Source organism: Cololabis saira, chromosome 23, assembly GCF_033807715.1.
Source record: "Cololabis saira isolate AMF1-May2022 chromosome 23, fColSai1.1, whole genome shotgun sequence".
Classification (NCBI taxonomy): Eukaryota; Metazoa; Chordata; class Actinopteri; order Beloniformes; family Belonidae; genus Cololabis; species Cololabis saira.
Genome location: NC_084609.1, coordinates 9,231,310 through 9,248,275, shown reverse-complemented (window position 1 = coordinate 9,248,275; position 16,966 = coordinate 9,231,310). Strand labels below are relative to the sequence as shown.

At 41.4% G+C, this 16,966-nt stretch overlaps 1 protein-coding gene across 1 annotated transcript in view; it reads left to right on the top strand.

Annotated features, from left to right (window-relative positions):
- anks1b (ankyrin repeat and sterile alpha motif domain containing 1B) overlaps positions 1-16,966 on the top strand; it is a 277,955-nt gene that overhangs the window by 153,062 nt on the left and 107,927 nt on the right. Inside the window, exon 12 of the mRNA XM_061715033.1 lies at positions 10,967-11,103. Coding sequence (XP_061571017.1) covers positions 10,967-11,103 — 137 coding nt within the window. The remainder of the gene's footprint in view (positions 1-10,966; positions 11,104-16,966) is intronic.

Sequence of the window (16,966 nt, the reverse complement as noted above, 5' to 3'; positions counted from 1 at the left end):
CAGATTCATAAACACGAACAGGAGCATCTTTTGTTCAGATTATCTAAATGTAACACCTAATTTTTAAGTCGAGGATTAAAGTGTGTCGTCAGATGATCCAGAATCAATTTAGCGACTTCAACATCCCACATCCAGTTCAACGACTATGGAGCTAGAACAGTCTCATAATTCGCAAATGCACACACCGTTTCACAAATGCACAGGACAAGTTTCACAAATGCACAGAACAATTCACACGTGCGTAGGACAAGATATACAAATGTATTTTCAATGCACACACAAATATAACCTGATTTACAAACGTTTTTTGTCTGTGAGCTGTGCTGGATTTGCGAATTATGAGACTGTTCTAGCTCCATAAACGACTGCTGACTGAAGAAGACCCGTATTTCAGATCAGATTCAGGACAGATTGTCAGCATAAATGTCCCAGCAGTCATCAAGCTGTTGTGACATCAGCTGATCGCTCAAACGGTGCCAAACCCCAAAACGTCTCCGAATGGTTGGCCACAAACAATGTATGTAAACATACTGCCGGACGAGTGCGTGTCGTGATCGCTGCGTCCATCTGCTCGACCCTCTGCTCCCTTCACAATATCTGTCTCACTTTGAATCTGGGCCTTCGGCCTTTGCTTTTCCCTCCTCCTCCTCCTCCTCCTCTTCAGGGGTCCCCACAGCAGCTCACCTGTTTCTGTCCGGGCCTCTTTAATAAAAGGTAGGAATAACGAGACAGAAGAACATGCTGTATGGAGCCATCAGGCTCAATTCTCTCACAGCTGATACGAGTGTCTTGCTGGTGTCAGGTTTTATGGTAATGAACAATAGTGGGAGGTGAGAGAGAGCTTGTTTCAGGTTCCCAAAATTATTTATTGCATTATTGAATTTATAGAGATATTATTTAGGTAAGATTTATTGCTTAAGGGATCCTGTCAGAGCAGAAGTGCGGACCTGAAGTAGCCAGTCAGTTGTTTATTCCAGGTTCAGTGCGTCTGACCTCCCGACAGATTCTGTTTGCTCATCACTTGTCTGCTCCGCCGTGTGGCGCTCCGCCGCCCGTGACGGCGAGAAGCTCACGATCTCCCGCTCTCCCGTTCCCGTCGGCTCTTATAGCAGATCTACACACTGCAGGTTGTCAGAGCAACTGCATTACAAGCTGGTGAGTCACCTGTATGTTGCCATGGGAACGGTCTTGGTAGTGACACCCCTCCACCCCACGAACGGCAGAGCTGAGGGAGACGGAGGTGGAGGGTTACGTGTCTGTTTGCCTCCTCGTTTACTAGTTGCATCTTGCATGCGACCCGCTGCAGGACGGAGTTCAGCCGTCTCTCTCCAGCCCAGATCTAGATACCAACCAGAGGGTTGCTTGCTTTATGTCAGTTTAAGAGTCTGTCGGTGGAAAATTGCTCCAGTGACGTAAGTGAGCTGTGTGGGTGTTGTATTTCTTCTCATCTTTCTGAGTGCTATTACCTGGCCAAATGAAAGAGGGAAGCAGACTGAGATACTACACATGCATCCATAAATGCATGCAGCCTGCAGACGTTGTCCTGCTGCAGGGTAAAAGCTCTCAGGACAAGCGGGCAGGTTGTACTTGGAGCCGCTGAAGTTGCAGGCTCGGCTCGGCTCGGGCCGAGGCGTCTGCATGAATGTGAGATTGTGGAGCAGCAGGAGGGGAAATCCTGGATTCCTGCTCCAAGTCCAGTCACATGTCACGCTAATTAGATCTGGGTGTGAGTCAGTCTCCCCCTTTATCTGCTTGTGAGAGGAAGGATGTGGCGATGAGGGAACATGGAGGGAAGACGGATTGAGAGGAAAAAGGAAGACCAGAGACTTGCTGCATGACACTGCAAAAAAGGAACTTCCTTCTTAGTGAACCTGAAAGTAAAAGTAGGATAATGAGTATTTAGCATCATCTAATTGACTCATACACATTTGGAGCTTACAATGTGGGGATTTTTTTTGTTTTTTTCCTTTCCTAACTCTATCAACATCAATTAATAAAGCTCAGGCAGGATGTGACAAGGAGTTTAGAGAGAAAAATATGAGCAAAGTGTGAAATTATGTGAACAACATACGCAGATCTGAGGGCGAGTACTCTTAAAAACTACTTAAGACAAATGACATCCAGGGAGCTGAAGGACTGACTTCACACCAAGGACAGAGTGTAAAAGCAAGGACACGTGTGACGCTCTCAGCTGTCCGGGTCTATAACACGTCCAGACAGGTTGGACTGAAACATCAACGGGTATCATAATTCTCATGGCGTATCAGTGGAGACTGTCGGTGCCTCCCATGTCTTTGACAGAGGCTGTTGTGGAGGCAACGGTTTGAGTGGATCTGAGTGGAGGATAAGGCATGTTGCCGTAGCATTCAGCTATCTTCTTCTCCCAGTTCCTCACTTCAGTGGTTTAAAGGATACCCATTTCCATCTTAGTCTGTATTTCGTGCATCCAGATATCCTCTCTGGTCTGATCTGCCAGCAAATGTCTTTACCAACCGTCCCCTTTACGTGTCCAAACCATCTCAGTTTGCCCTTTTTCTCTAAGATATTTAACTCAGACTGTTCCTTTAATGTGCTGCTGTTGTTTTCTCATTGTATCCATGATCGAACTCCCAAAAGGAAACTTACCATCTTCAACTCTGCCACCTCCAGTTCTGTTGCTTTGGCAGTGCCGAGCTCTCCCCATCATCTTCTGAATCTTTCCCTTTACTCAGACTCTTGCTCTTCTTTCACAGTTAGTTCCAGATACTCTACACCAGATACACCTTTGCTCCTTGCATCCTCACTGGTTATTTTTTATTCCTCTTCTCTCCAGCACATATCACTACCTCTCAACTAGGGGTGTAACAACATATCGTGCCACGAAATTTCGCGATACAAAAACGTCACGATACGTGTCGTGGAGGTGACAAACTGTATTGCGATATTGGATTATTAATATTAATCTATTGTGTTGACTAGTAACGCGCGGTGTATTGGTGCCGACCGCGCCTCGACCCGCGGACCAAAATCTTCCTCCGCTCAGAAGAAACTAGTACCGTTTTGTGGTCCCGTTTTGAGCTCTGAACCTTTACTTATGTAAGGCTGGTGTAGAGTTAAGCCTTACCTTATTAAATTAAACCTTTTTTTCGGGTCGTGAGTAGGACAAACACGGGGACAACTTCTGCTGAGTTCCAGTGTACTTTAATGTCCCTCAACAGTGTAGGATTTTAGAACATCAACACAGCACCTAGTGCCGTACTGTGGCGTATCACTCCGCCCAATCTAAAACAGACTAATCACTACAGATAAACTGACTAGTGTCATTATAGTCCCTGATTTACAGAATATAAAGAATATATTTATAAAATAATGAACCCTGAATTACCAAAATAACCTTAACAAAAATAAATCTCCTCTTACACTTATAAGGTGAGCATGAATCAATCTGTTTTATGATGTAAAATTGTATGTATTTATTTACTTTTATTTATTTATTTAATTTTAGTTGTTAAATTTCTGGAAAAGAAAAAAGTCAAATCATACATGAGAGAAACTATTCAGTGTGTGGCTAAATATTTGTACTTGTATGAAACTGAAGATGCATAATGCAAACCTGACATTTACTTTTAGTTCAGTTTGTGGAAAATGGTTGTCCTGGCTTTCTCTTTAAAACTTAAACAGTTATAAAGCATTACAAACTGTAACAATAGGGCAAACGTACAGTATTGTTTTGTATTTTGTGTCTTTCAAATAAAAGACCATTTTTTCCAGTCATATGTTCCTCATTCAAGGTTGATAAAAAAATACTTCTATAATATCGTATCGTTATCGTGACCTCAATATCGTGTATCGTACCGTATCGTGAGATTAGTGTATCACTCTCCACTGCTCTTCAACTTCCACCTGACTCTTGCGATGGGTCATACTGTATGTCATCTACGAACATCATAATCCACGGAGGCTCCTGTCTTGACCTCATCTGCCGACCTGTCTGTGACGGACATGGCAGATGAGAGGGCTCAGGGCTGATGCTTGATGCAGTCCCACCTCCCCCTGAAACCACTCCATCATGCTTACTTAAGTTAGCTCAAACCTGCTGCTTCCTCAGAGGGCTGGTTGGCAAACTAGTTCAGCTCTGTCATTTTTAAATGTTTATTTTACCACATTGCACATCATATTTCCAAGTAATTACCTGACCTAAATGTAGCTTTGCAACAAAAACTTTGTCTCAGGTAAGGAAAAGGGCATAGAATATGCAGCTACGCTCAAAACTAATACCCTCCTTCAAAATGTATAAATGATCCTTAGTAAGTGAGTGAAATATACTATGTTGACAAATGTATTTTTGTTTCTTACAACCCTCTGTACGTGACACCAGAATTATAAGGTCACTTATACACAGTTTATTAACACTTTATAATGACATTCTCTAAATAACAATGAGTGGAAATCAAAATTAGTCTCAGAATATTACCGATACACATTATTGGACCAGATGAAAAAAAAGAGAATATAGAAAACTAAAGTTTAAAACATGACACAGAATCCACTCTAATAGCTGTGAAATGTAGTTTGACACAGCCGTTAAAACCGTTATTAGTTTTTCACATCCAAAACAAGGAACCACACGCAATAAAAATTGTTTTACTATTGAGACATGTGTTGATGCCTCTTAAAGCACATAAAACTCAGGAGATATTGTTTCAGTTTAAACCGGTAATACTTTATTAATCCGCAAAGGGAAATGAGATAAAAGGATTTTTAAAAGAAGCATAAACTTGTATTTGCTGAATGTAGTTATGCTGGATGTGTTATGGTAAATACTGTTTGTGGCTCACGGCGTGAGCCACGCTCCGTCCACCTGTCCTGTGCTGCCGGCGGGTACGATCTGCTGCAGATGGAGACGCTCGGCTCTCCGCAGCCTCAAACAATCAAGGCAGCTTTATCAAATTCCATCTGCTGGCTGTCACTCGGCGCGGCTGCAACAGAAACACCGGGGACCTGTTGTCACCGCAGCTGCCACCAAAAACAATTTCCTCCGTTTCACGTCTCAGCATTTCGGGTTCCTTCCTCCCCCTCGTTCTCTTTTTATTTGACTTTATCATCCTTATTTCTCCATCTCGTTCAGCTGCTGCCCTGAGGTTTTTATCACCCTAATAGAGACACGGTCCAACTTTATGCTTCTGCCATTGCACATGTCCTGCGACGTGACAACTGTCACTCCTGACAGGAAATAATAATGGTAATGCAATCATGCAGAGTAGAGACTTTACAGTGTAATCCTTGAAGTGGGAGTGTTGGAAGGGCAGTGATTTTGCACATTAAGTTAGGATTATACATTCTTTATGGGTTGGATTTGTTTTAAATGAGGGGATCTATTTCTGTTGCATGCTTTTACTGTGAATTAGTCAGATTTTGTTATTTTGCATGTACGGGAAGCATGTTTCGTTAATTCTTTTCAAATTCAAGGGCTTTAACCTTCTGTTTGTGGTCCCTAAGTTGTTTTACTAATTGCAAAATGAGGTATTGCAGATGAATTTGGGCGTTTTGGGTAGAAAGACGGAGAGATTGCAACGAAGGGCTTGCATGTGAAGCTTTACAACCTCTGCCACTGTTGTTGGCATGTGTGTTGTGTTTAATGGTTAAAATGGTCAGAGCCTTTTTTTTCCTCGTCATTTCTCTCCTGCTGTTCATCCTTTACCTCTCCTCTTCAACTCATCTGAGCTGGAGTGATTTTCAGATCGTTAGCTGCTCTTTGGAAAGCTTTCTGCTGCTCCCAGACGGAAACAACTTTCCGTCGTCATGGATACTCATAACAAATGTTTTACAAAGCTTCAAAATTGTCTGCAGAAATCCTCCAGGCAACACAGCATCCAATACCTCATTGGAAACAATGTTTCTAAAAATCATAAATGTTGATTTGATAAATATGAATGTAAAAAAAGAAAAAAAAATCCTAAAATGAAAATTGAAAATCTAAAGACGACAAGATGTTTGTGTTTATTAGGGGTATTTTTCTACTCCTTTGTGCGAGTGCTTATGTGGATATATGAAGTGCAGTGTGATGGAGGGAACAGAATGATTCTGAATGATTTTATGCAGGTTAATGTCATTCTGTAATTTGTTTAATGCCAATATTCATTATCCATTTGTAAATGTATTCATTATCCATTGAATCCAATTGAAGGTCCTTATATCACTATTATAACAATATCTTGTTTCATATGAGGCTTAAATCCTATTGAATAATATTTACCCTACATTGTATTTATAATTTTATATATAGGATGACTCTAGTCCAAAACGTTTTTTCTGAAAAGAAAGATGTATTATTTTTACCTGCATTAAAGGGTTGAGAATAGACCCGTTTTTTTCTGAGAAGTAAGATTTTTGTTATACTGGCTTGATGTTATCCAAAACTTGTTCATGAATGATGACTTTATTGTGTTTATAACGCTCTCCCACCACAACTTTCCCCGTCACGTCTCTTTGATGGATTAAAGTGTGATGTTGCTGCGTCGCGGCTCATTTATCCCACTTTGCGAGGAGCTGGAGGAGCTGGAGGAGCTGGAGGATTAGAGAAGCTAATGGCAGCCTGAACTGGCTCTTGGGCTTTGACATTAAAAGGGTTGAGACACACTGACTTGTTGAAAGAAAAGCAATGAAATGTTGTCTTTGTTGACGGCCAGAGGAAACATGGTCACGCCGCCATAGCTGCGCTTTTTCCCCCTCTTCTCTTCACTTCAGGACTTCTTTACTTCCCATTAACTTCAGCGTGTTAAATTGATTAACAGTAGGAGTTCCCCTGAGTTGAATGATCCAAGTCTCCAGTGTTGTCGTCTCAAGAATAGCCTTGATTTTTTTATGCATGTCTTTATTGTCCATAGTTGCAGCTTCCCAACACTGCCTCCAGCGCTCAGCCTCTTATTTTTAATGTAAAGTTAATTAATATTTATATTGCAAATTCTGTTGTTTTCATCAGAACATGGTCATGTAAGTGAGTGGTTCAGGGTTTGGTATAATGCTGCATGCTCTCATACTTGAACATAAGATATACTCATGAAATGCTGCCAAAGTAGTTTCTTCTCTTTTTGGTAGGTAAGTAAGAGGACAGATGATTGACAGTTTGCCAACATCTTGCGTTCATCCGGATGCATTTCTTCTCCACAGTCCTGCCGACCTGAATCAAGGAGCTGTTCCACCAGCTTTAGTTTTACAGAGAAATACAGGATATCTGTGACATTCCAGGTCTCCATCTGTGCTTGGTATCTGCGTAGATGTGCTACTCTCCGGAGACCTTGACGAGCAAAAATATTCAAATCTGCTGAAACACGTTAAAGTGCAACTGTTTTCTGATTCTTTGAGGAGATTCCTCAGCCTTGCTCAAATGAATGTGGAGACTGTAAGTGTACAACTGTGGACATGCAGACAAATGCCTTTGGTAGAGAGGGCTGTAAGTCATTTCCTGCAGCAGAGATGCACACGCGTACACACACGTACACAGTCACACATCCGTCATCAAAGCCGCGGCGCTGACAGGCTTGTGTGTTTAATGCCACGAAACCTAAATCTCGGCTCTATATTTATCCCTCCGTCACATCTTTCCTTTTGTTCAGATTTTTCCGGTTTTTCCGTGTTTATGCAAGCATTAATCACTGAATCAGCTGGAGGGAGCCCCTTCATGATGAGCATGTCTGTTGTGTGCGTTCCTTTGTGTGTGTTTGGACATCCTTAAGTAAATCTGCTGTTGCATGCAGGCATGCATGCACATGGAGATACACACGGGCACAATTTGATCCACTTGAAACCTTTCCCATGAATCTGTCCCTGCAGGACAGATATGTGTGATTATCAGTGTCTGTTTTTTTGTTTTGTTTTGAGAACATTACATTCCTTAGGCATTTGGACGGCAGAAAGGAATCTTCTATGAAACTGATAGTTTAGTATTTCGTACTTGAATCTTTGGTTGTTGAATTCTGTCAAGGACTCCGTTGTGCAGCTTTTGCACCAGGCACGGATCAAATCTTAGTGTACCATTACTGCGAGTGATTTCTCAAATTTTAGAACCAGTTTTGAATGAAATTAACTTTTGCAAAGACGGTGTAGTTTTCTTGCTCATTTGCTCCATTTTTCCATCTCTTCATTTATGAAACACTAACTCGAGATGTTTCCCTTGGTCCTTCCAGTGATTACTTAAAAATGTATTAAATAAAATGGCTATTAAAATGCCATTTGAGGGGGCCGTGTAAACATGTAGTTTGTTTCATCGTTATCGTTCGCAAGTGTCAAAGATTGAAGTTTTTGTGATCTATCTGTTATATCAAACTTTGAAAAGAAACAAGATCTTGTAAAGTGATTCATTCTGTTGCAGATGTGTCGGTGTCTTTGGGATTTTCATGCTGCGTTAAAATATTTAGTCTGGTATGTTGCTGTACAGCTTGAACCCTGTCTAGTTAGTCACTATGATGTATATTGGTGGGCGGGGCATCGCTGGAGTCAAAACCAGTCCCACTGTAACCTGGGTGCAGCGTTAGCAGCCCCAAGTTAACTCGTTCTGAAAGTTATGGATGAAAAAATACTCGTAAAACTCCAGTGACCCAGTCTAAGTACCTAAGTTAATGAATCACCATGACCCTGAACCCTGACGGACATAAACCAGTCGTACGCCATCACTCAGTGGAAGGATGATTTAATTATTATCCTTATTACTGATCCAGTTTCAGATTAGATGGGAATGATAGCCACCACATGCTACATTACACACAAAACAGTAAATGCACTTAAATGTAATCAATATTTCTACAATTGTGGCATCCAACAACACAAGAGGAAGACATCTTAATACCTCTACGGAGGAGTTTGTGACTGAACGTTGGCCTGCAGCTCCGCCGATAAAACAAAGCCACTAATTTGGTTTCATTCAAAGGAGGTGTTGTAGTTTTTTTCCAGATGTGACTTGGTAAACCTGAACCATGCTGCCATTGGTGGTCCAGTAATTCTGAGCAATGGATCGTCTGACTTTGAGGTGAACTTCTTTGGACATCAGTTTTTGGGGAAATTGGCAATTGGGAATTGGAATGTTCTCCACTTGTGAATAACCTTTCTTCAGAAACAACCTTGTAAACTCATCCCACAGTGATGAGCTGCAACAGTTGTGCTCTAAGATCAGTGCTGACCTCTTTCCTCCGTAGCATTGTGTGATCACACACTTGATACCATCATGATTTCGATTCTTACCCTCTTTATTCCCATGGAAGCCGTGAGAACATTCTTAAGAGCTGCAACATTAGTCTACTAATCTGATGATTTTTATGATTTGTCAACGAGTTTTTCTGTTTGTTTGTATTTTTGAAATTTCCTTTTACCTAAATTTCCATATCTGATAAAAATTGAATGATTATACCTCCTGAAATGTAACATCTGAGTATAAGGTTGCAGTACTATGTTGTATTACATGCATGTATCTTGAAGCAGCAAACCCGAGGTGGAAGTGAAGAGATGGCTTTCTCTGATGATGATGTCATCCTGTGAGGATTTATGTTTTTAGTCCTGACCGGGTATCACATCATTCTTTGTTTGCCTGATAGGTGGAAGCTGATGGAAAGCTTGGCATGTGTGTTTGTGTGTGTGTGTGTGTGTGTGTGTCAACAACTCTGACAACAGTATAATGGCAGCAGTGTGGTTGATCTGTGTGTGTGTGTGTGTGTGTGTGTGTGTGTGTGTGTGGTCTCCTCCAGTTAATTAAGACAAATGCTTTGTCCCTCTGAAATTTAATTTGGGCTATTTCAGCACTTCCCTTCTCTGGCTCTCGTTCCTTTTCCTCTCCTCTCTTAAACGTTTCTACACTGGGGAAATTAACTCCACTCTCTGAGGCTGCACATACTGTGTAGCTGAGACAGACGTCAAACCTGAGTGAACAGCAGTCGTGTTTTGATCCTGTATATATTTTGAAGGTTTTAAGGCTTGTCAAATTACATATAGCTCGCTACCTACTTTTCTGGCAAATGCATCCGTGTTTTGATTGTCGATTACAGCGTAGACATGGTCCTTCCAACACAATTACCTCAGTTTTGATTTTGTTTAACTGGAGAACGTTGTGGCACATTCAGTCATTAATCTCCTCAATGCCTGGGTCTCCCGGTGATATTGTAATATATATCTGCGTGTCTTCTACATAGCTATAGTACTTTATTTTGTTGTTCTTTATAATCTGTGCCACCTGGAGCATATCGATGTTAAACAAAAGAGGTCCCAGGATGGAGCCTTGAGGAACTCAGCATGTGATTCTTGTCTGTTCACATGTAAAGTTACCTATTGAAACAAAATACTTCCTGTTCTCTAAGTGTGTTTTGAACCAGTTTAGGCGAATAGACTAAGACTGACATTGTTTCACTGTCTGTATTAAAGCATGAGTGGAAGACATCATAGCACTTGGTCTGTGTTAAAAAGTTATTTAAATGTTGAAAAACAGCTTTTTCAATTATCTGACTTAAAAATGGGAGATTTGAGACCGGCTTGTAGTTGTTCGTTTGTGTCCTGTCAAGATTTTCCTTTTTCAGCAGAGGTTTAATTATAGCCGTTTCCAGTGGCTCTGGGAACACCTGAAACACCCACACAACTGACAACAACGTCAAGTACTTCAAGTGGCGGTATTATGAGACCGGACAGACCAAAGTTACTTAGTCAGCACACTAACTCAGTAGAAATCTCAGCAGCCGAATACACAATCATCACATTTGTGACATGACTGCACTTATTTCTTCTCACTTTCTTGCCGCTTCAAGGTTATTTTGAGATATTGTAACCTACAATCTTCCACATTGTCTCCTTTTTTAGATGTTTATCACATTTTTTCGCTGCATTGGAAAGAAATCCAAATGAACTCTGAATAGCAAAGCTCTGTTTTTGACATCACAGAGAAAAATAAAATCTGCTTTTGACATTCTTACTGCATCTCACTCTTTATTTATTTATTTATTTTTTCAAGGTCACTTGTCCCATGTAACGGCGAGTGAGGGGGAGCACGGTAACCATGACAACTGCTCAACAGGGCCCACACCAGACTGCTCGCCCCCCTCCCCTGACACGGCCCTGAAGAACATCGAGAGAGTCATCCGCCCACAGGTGAGCGTGCACACATGCTAATGAATGTGTTGTAGGGCACCTGATGCATTATTGAACATCCAAGCATCCACCCACCCACACACGGATAAACATCTCCGTTTCTCTCCACTGGTTGCTTTTGTTTCTTCTACATCCGTCTCTTTGTGCTGCTCAGTCATCACTGGTATCACAGTGTTCTGACGGCTCTAAAACGCTCCATTTTTTAATCAATGTTTTTGTGCATACAGTATAAAACATATTGTGATATTAAAACCTGCACACAAAGCTTTGAAACCAAGGTTTGTGTTTGTTCTGTTTCTGTGACTGTGGTTGCAGAACACCTGCACACGCAGGCGGCTTTGTAGGATGTGCCTGCTATTAGCAAGAGAAATGTAATCAGTCTCCAAATCCCTGCATGAGCACACCGAGCATGTGCAAGTGATAAAAGCATGCAGCTCCTAAGTGATTAAATATAAAGCAGCTGAACATCTTTTCCTGGTTCTGGAACATGTTTCATGTTTTCATCTGAAAGGCCTTTTTGCTTTTTGCTGATTCCCTGGTGAAGACTTTAAGGCTCATGAGCCTTTAGGATATTCACACATATCAAGATCAAGATAAAATGTATTTTTCCTAAAGGGAATTTGTCTTGGGCTAAAGTACATTTAGAGTTTTGCTTCATAGTATGAATTGAGAAACAATAAATGAATGATTAAAGTCAGTATAAAGAAAATTCCAGGACTCATAAAGACAACAAGAATACAAATTTTAAATAATAAAGCAATCCAAACAAGGCAAAGTGTTGTTGTTTTAGCCTTAATTATGCCCCCAAACCACCACTTCTCAATTAACTTAAAGCTGAGGAGCGTATTATCATACAGTAGAAGTACAGATTTTTTAATTTTTGTGGGTTATTTTATGCACAATTCTTACCTGCACTCATCTATACTTTCCTTAAGGGGGGCTATGAAACTCCCAGTTCTTTATATAAATGAGCTCGTTGTTCAGTGTTGCCTCCAAGCCTCTTCCGTCCTCATTCCCGTCCTTCTACAATAAGGCAGGTTACTTTTTAACATAACAGTTGATCTTTTTGCTGCTAAAGTGAAAGTCTGACGTTTATAACATGAAGGGTAAGGTGTGTGATGGGATCCGGAGGGAAAGACGTATCCGGATGCCCTGAAGCTGAGGGGGTTTCATCATCTTTGCTTGATGCGATGATGCTGAAATGACTCACATATATGTGGAAACCAATAAAAAAATCTCCATTTTCATTATTTCAGGGTCCCGGGTTGCCAGTGCAATGTTGGATAAGATATCTAATAAGTGTCAGATTTATCATCGGGCCCCGCATTACAAGCAAAACGAGGCTGTCTTTTACTTCTGTAACAGACTTATACAACACATAATATGTCACTGATCACTAATAACTTTGAATCAGCTTTCAGCAATTAAAATTAACAACAAGTCAGCCTCATTAGTGACTGGAGATGATTGTATTCCTCTCTTCTCTTCCTCTGGCGAGATGGTATTATCACACACACAAGTGCAACACGGATGTTTTGCACCTCTAATTAAAGGCAGTTGTTTTCTCACAGGGAGGATGATGTGTGATATAACATTAAAGAAGAAAAAAGAAAGATAATTCCACTCTACAGCGTGTTCAGAGTTATCATAAGTAAACTTATCAGTGGAGCTCGATAATTAGCTTGTATGTCGAGGCTCTTTTGCAAGTTTCCTATTATCAAATGTATTTTTGTCTTTTCAAAATGAAGAGTCTTGTCTTCATTAACTTTAAAACCCTGAGATCTTTGGGGATAATGACATAAAAGTGGGGGTCTTTGGCACCTTTCTGTTGGTACCCAAAGTTAAGTGTTCGTAACATGTTTAAGGTGGTGCTGGAAATGCTGCGGTCAACAAAGGATTGTCTCAGCATCTTAAAGAATAACTATTGTCCTGTTTTTAATTGACCTACATCCTCCTGTTTGATTTAAGTTGACTGGAAACCGCATCGTCATGGGTGTGAGGTCCAGAGGTGGGTAGTAACGAGTTACATTTACTCCGTTACATTTACTTGAGTACGTTTTGGGAAATTTTGTACTTTTAGGAGTACTTTTGAATCACTATATAAACTGTTACTCTTACTCCGCTACTTTAGGCCACGTTGAGCTGTTACTTTTCTTTTAATCTTTCGCGTACGTGTCAATCTCATGACATCACTGGGTGATTGTTTGGGAAAAATGTTTGTTTTTGCATGTTTTGTCACATTTACACAGACTCAAACACACACAGAGTTTCTATGAGTTCATGGGCTTGTTCTAGTTCTGCCTGGTTAAAAAAGAAAAGTACAAAGGCTTGAAATTTTGTGCTACTTGTGCTTAATTTATTTTTTTATTCTATAATTATTTTATTTATTTTATTATTCATTAAAGTACCGTATTTTCTGGACTATAAGACTATAAAAAAGATATGCAAGCCGCAGATATTTATGTTGTTAGATTAGATATTTACTACATGTACAGAAGGATTTTGAGCTGTAAATGATGTACATGTTTGTACCTAAATAGATCCTTTCCTAACAGTGTCTTTTAACACGGCAGCAACTTTGCTGATTAAAACGGGACAGAACCAAGAGAAAATAACCAGTATTTATTTATCTATTTATCTGTTTGAAATCTGCTTCCACCTACTTCTATCTGCTAAAGAAGAAGTAGCGTATTCTTTTTTGCATTTATTTTGTCTTAGTTTTGATTCTAATTCCGGTTAGCACTCCCCCTAGCGGTGGAAGAAAAATCCACAGAATAGCCGCACCTTTGTATAAGCTGCACGGTTCAAAACCTATGAAAAAAGTAGCGGCTTATAGTCCAGAAAATACGGTACTTGAATTTACTTTAAGATTATTTTAATTTAAGCTATTTTTTATTTTTTTATTAATTTTACTTTTGTCTGTTTGAATGGTTGTGTTAAAAAAATGAATCAGACGTTACTCAACAGTTACTCAGTACTTGAGTAGTTTTTTCACCAAGTACTTTTTTACTTTTACTCAAGTAATTATTTGGATGACTACTTTTTACTTCTACTTGAGTCATATTATTCTGAAGTAACAGTACTTTTACTTGAGTACAATTTTCGGCTCCTCTACCCAGTTCTGGTGAGGTCGCACTGTTGCCCAACCGAGGTATCTTGAGCCACCCGGACCCAAACTGAGCGGCACACTCAGCTGCGGTTCGTCCCCTCAAGGTCTCCGCTCCCTCACTCCTAATCCCCAAAGTCATCTCTTCCTCCCTCGTTTTCCTGCCCCTCCTCCTCTTTATCATAAACCCATCTGTGGCATGCTCACTGAAGTCTGGGGGGGGGGATCTCACGCGGGGCCCAGCAGGCCTCCGCTCAGTTTGAAGTGCACGTAATCACCGAGCCGCCAGAGTTCGGCTTTATAATGCATAATTAATACTCCAGGATTCATTTAATTTCACGTTAGTGCTCCCACTGGCTACTGCAGCGGTGCACGTTCAACACTGGGGGTCGCGCGTTCAAAACAAGCTCCTAAACTGTTGTTAAAGGGCCACTCTGCCGTCTTTTGTCGTCATCTGTGTGATTATTAAGATGCTGTCGCACCCCCGGAGGCGGTTCCCATTAACAGCAAGGAATGTCCTCTCCACGACCCAGAATGAAGATTTGATTCAGTTGAATAATTGTGTTATTTTTTTTAATAATATCCAAGAATAGGATAAGTGTCCCTGGACAAAAACTGAACGCCGCTTATTAGAATCAGCAGAAAAGACTTGTCGCGTTGTGCCGTCGTCCCCCCGCAGCAAAAGCTTCTTAAGACTGTTCCAGTAAATCAGAGTTTCTCAGAGTCATCTTGCTCTTTAAAACCCTGCTTTCCCCGAGATTACTCAGCTAATGCTGCCGCATTACTGACCAGAATCCCAGTCACTGGCTAAAAGATGATAAGACGTGATCACACTATGACGACTGGAATCCACGGGCTTCGTGTTCGGGCCGGTTTTAATGTCTTCATCCTTCTGCTTCTTGTCCAAACTGACTGCTGGAAAAGCGAGATCTCCACGAGCTCTTGATGGCATTCTTGAGCAGATTGGATGTGAAACACAGAGGACATGAAAGAGATGAAGGAGTGTGATGGCAGCGCTGCATCATGGGGTTATCAGCCTCATACCCACTGGCTCGCTGTCCTACTTTGCTGCTTGTGTGGATCTGTGCGCAGCATTTGAATAAGCATTACTTGCCCGAGAGGCATTTTTGATTACAGAGGGCACATGATGGAACTCGTGTCTGTGCCCACAGAGACGGGATCTGCTATCTGAGGCAATCCCATGGTCACATCAGAAATAACAAAGCATGCGGAGGCTTTCGGGAGGCGTGTGGAGGGGAGGGCCCAGAGCCAGAGGCGGGGGCAGCGGGGAAGAGGCAAAACTTTATCAAAAGCTTTCTGAACGGGACAATCGGAAGATCTAGGAAATCAATAAAGGACTGGCAGAGAGACAGAAGTTGAGCACGAGGAAACTGACACAAAGGATGGACTGACAAGAGGAGGAGGAGACACAGGAGATGCCGATCTGTTCCACGAGAAATGGGTGACGGCAATCAGGAGAGAACGGGAGGGAGAAGATAACAGAAAGGTAAGGTCAGGCAAAATCCCACAAAGGAAAACTAGGAGTAACGGATTTCCAAAAGGCGAGCCAGGAGAGTTAAACCTCTTTAAAAGTAAAGAGCTGATAGCACTCTCTCTTTCTCTCTCTCTCTGAGCCTTTTCACCAGAACTGCAGCGGTTCTCTACCTGAAATCCTCCCAAACATTCAGAGAAGGGAAGATTTTACACATAAATGTTAATTCTGCAACTTAAAACCACTTTGTCAAAATCTTTCCTGTATTTTTATTCATTTTTAATCATAATGTCGATAGTTTCCATGCTATTTATTCAGATTTACGACAAGCAAATTGTCAAATCAAATCAATCTTTATTTGTTATAGCGCTTTTAATGCAAAATAACATGCACACACACACACACACACACACACACACACACACACACACACACACACACACACACACACACACACACAGACACAGACGGACAGGCGCAAGCACACTGCATATATGTATCTGGATCTCTCTCGGTTACACTTCAAATGAAGTGATGCAGAGTAAATGGAGCCGTACAGTAATGCATATCTCACATTTCTGCGCTTGGGCATACCACTGTGTGCATGAATACATCAGAGTACACGCGCTGAATGTGACTAAGCAGATAACTTTCGTACCTTTATGAATAAATTCTGGCACCTGGTCGGCGTGGAGACGGACCAGCTGGAGTCTCATCCCGAGGCATGATAGTACACATACACTACTTATGAAGGGTTTTTTTTATATATGCGGAGGCTAAGAGGCTGCACAGTCACACACAAAGCACTGTGCAGAGCTCAGGACACGGCAGCAGAGCGTTAAGAAGAAAGTTAGCGACCAACTGAACTGATGAAAATCCATTTGGACAATCTTCTCTCAAGGAAGTGAAACACAAACACTCGCTGCTGATCTGTCAAGTGAGGCGCTGCACTACAGCCTCATCCCTTATCGCAGCTCACTAAACACAGGCTCTGGCTTTCAGTCTGTAACTTAAAGAAACCATATGAGCTATATGTAATTATGAGAGGAGGATAATTTTAAGTCGACGGGGTGATTACAGTAAACAAACAAAACCACGACGCGAAAGGCCGCCGGCCTCCAGACGCCAAGAGATTTACAGTTCTGTGGAGGAGATGGAGGTTGTGCTTTATTTTGTTACATGTCTGCATCCCTGCTACCGAGAGTCCTTTAATCTGTCTGGAGCCGTCTTTACCTAAAAGTGCCGTTGAACCAGATCAGAGTTTA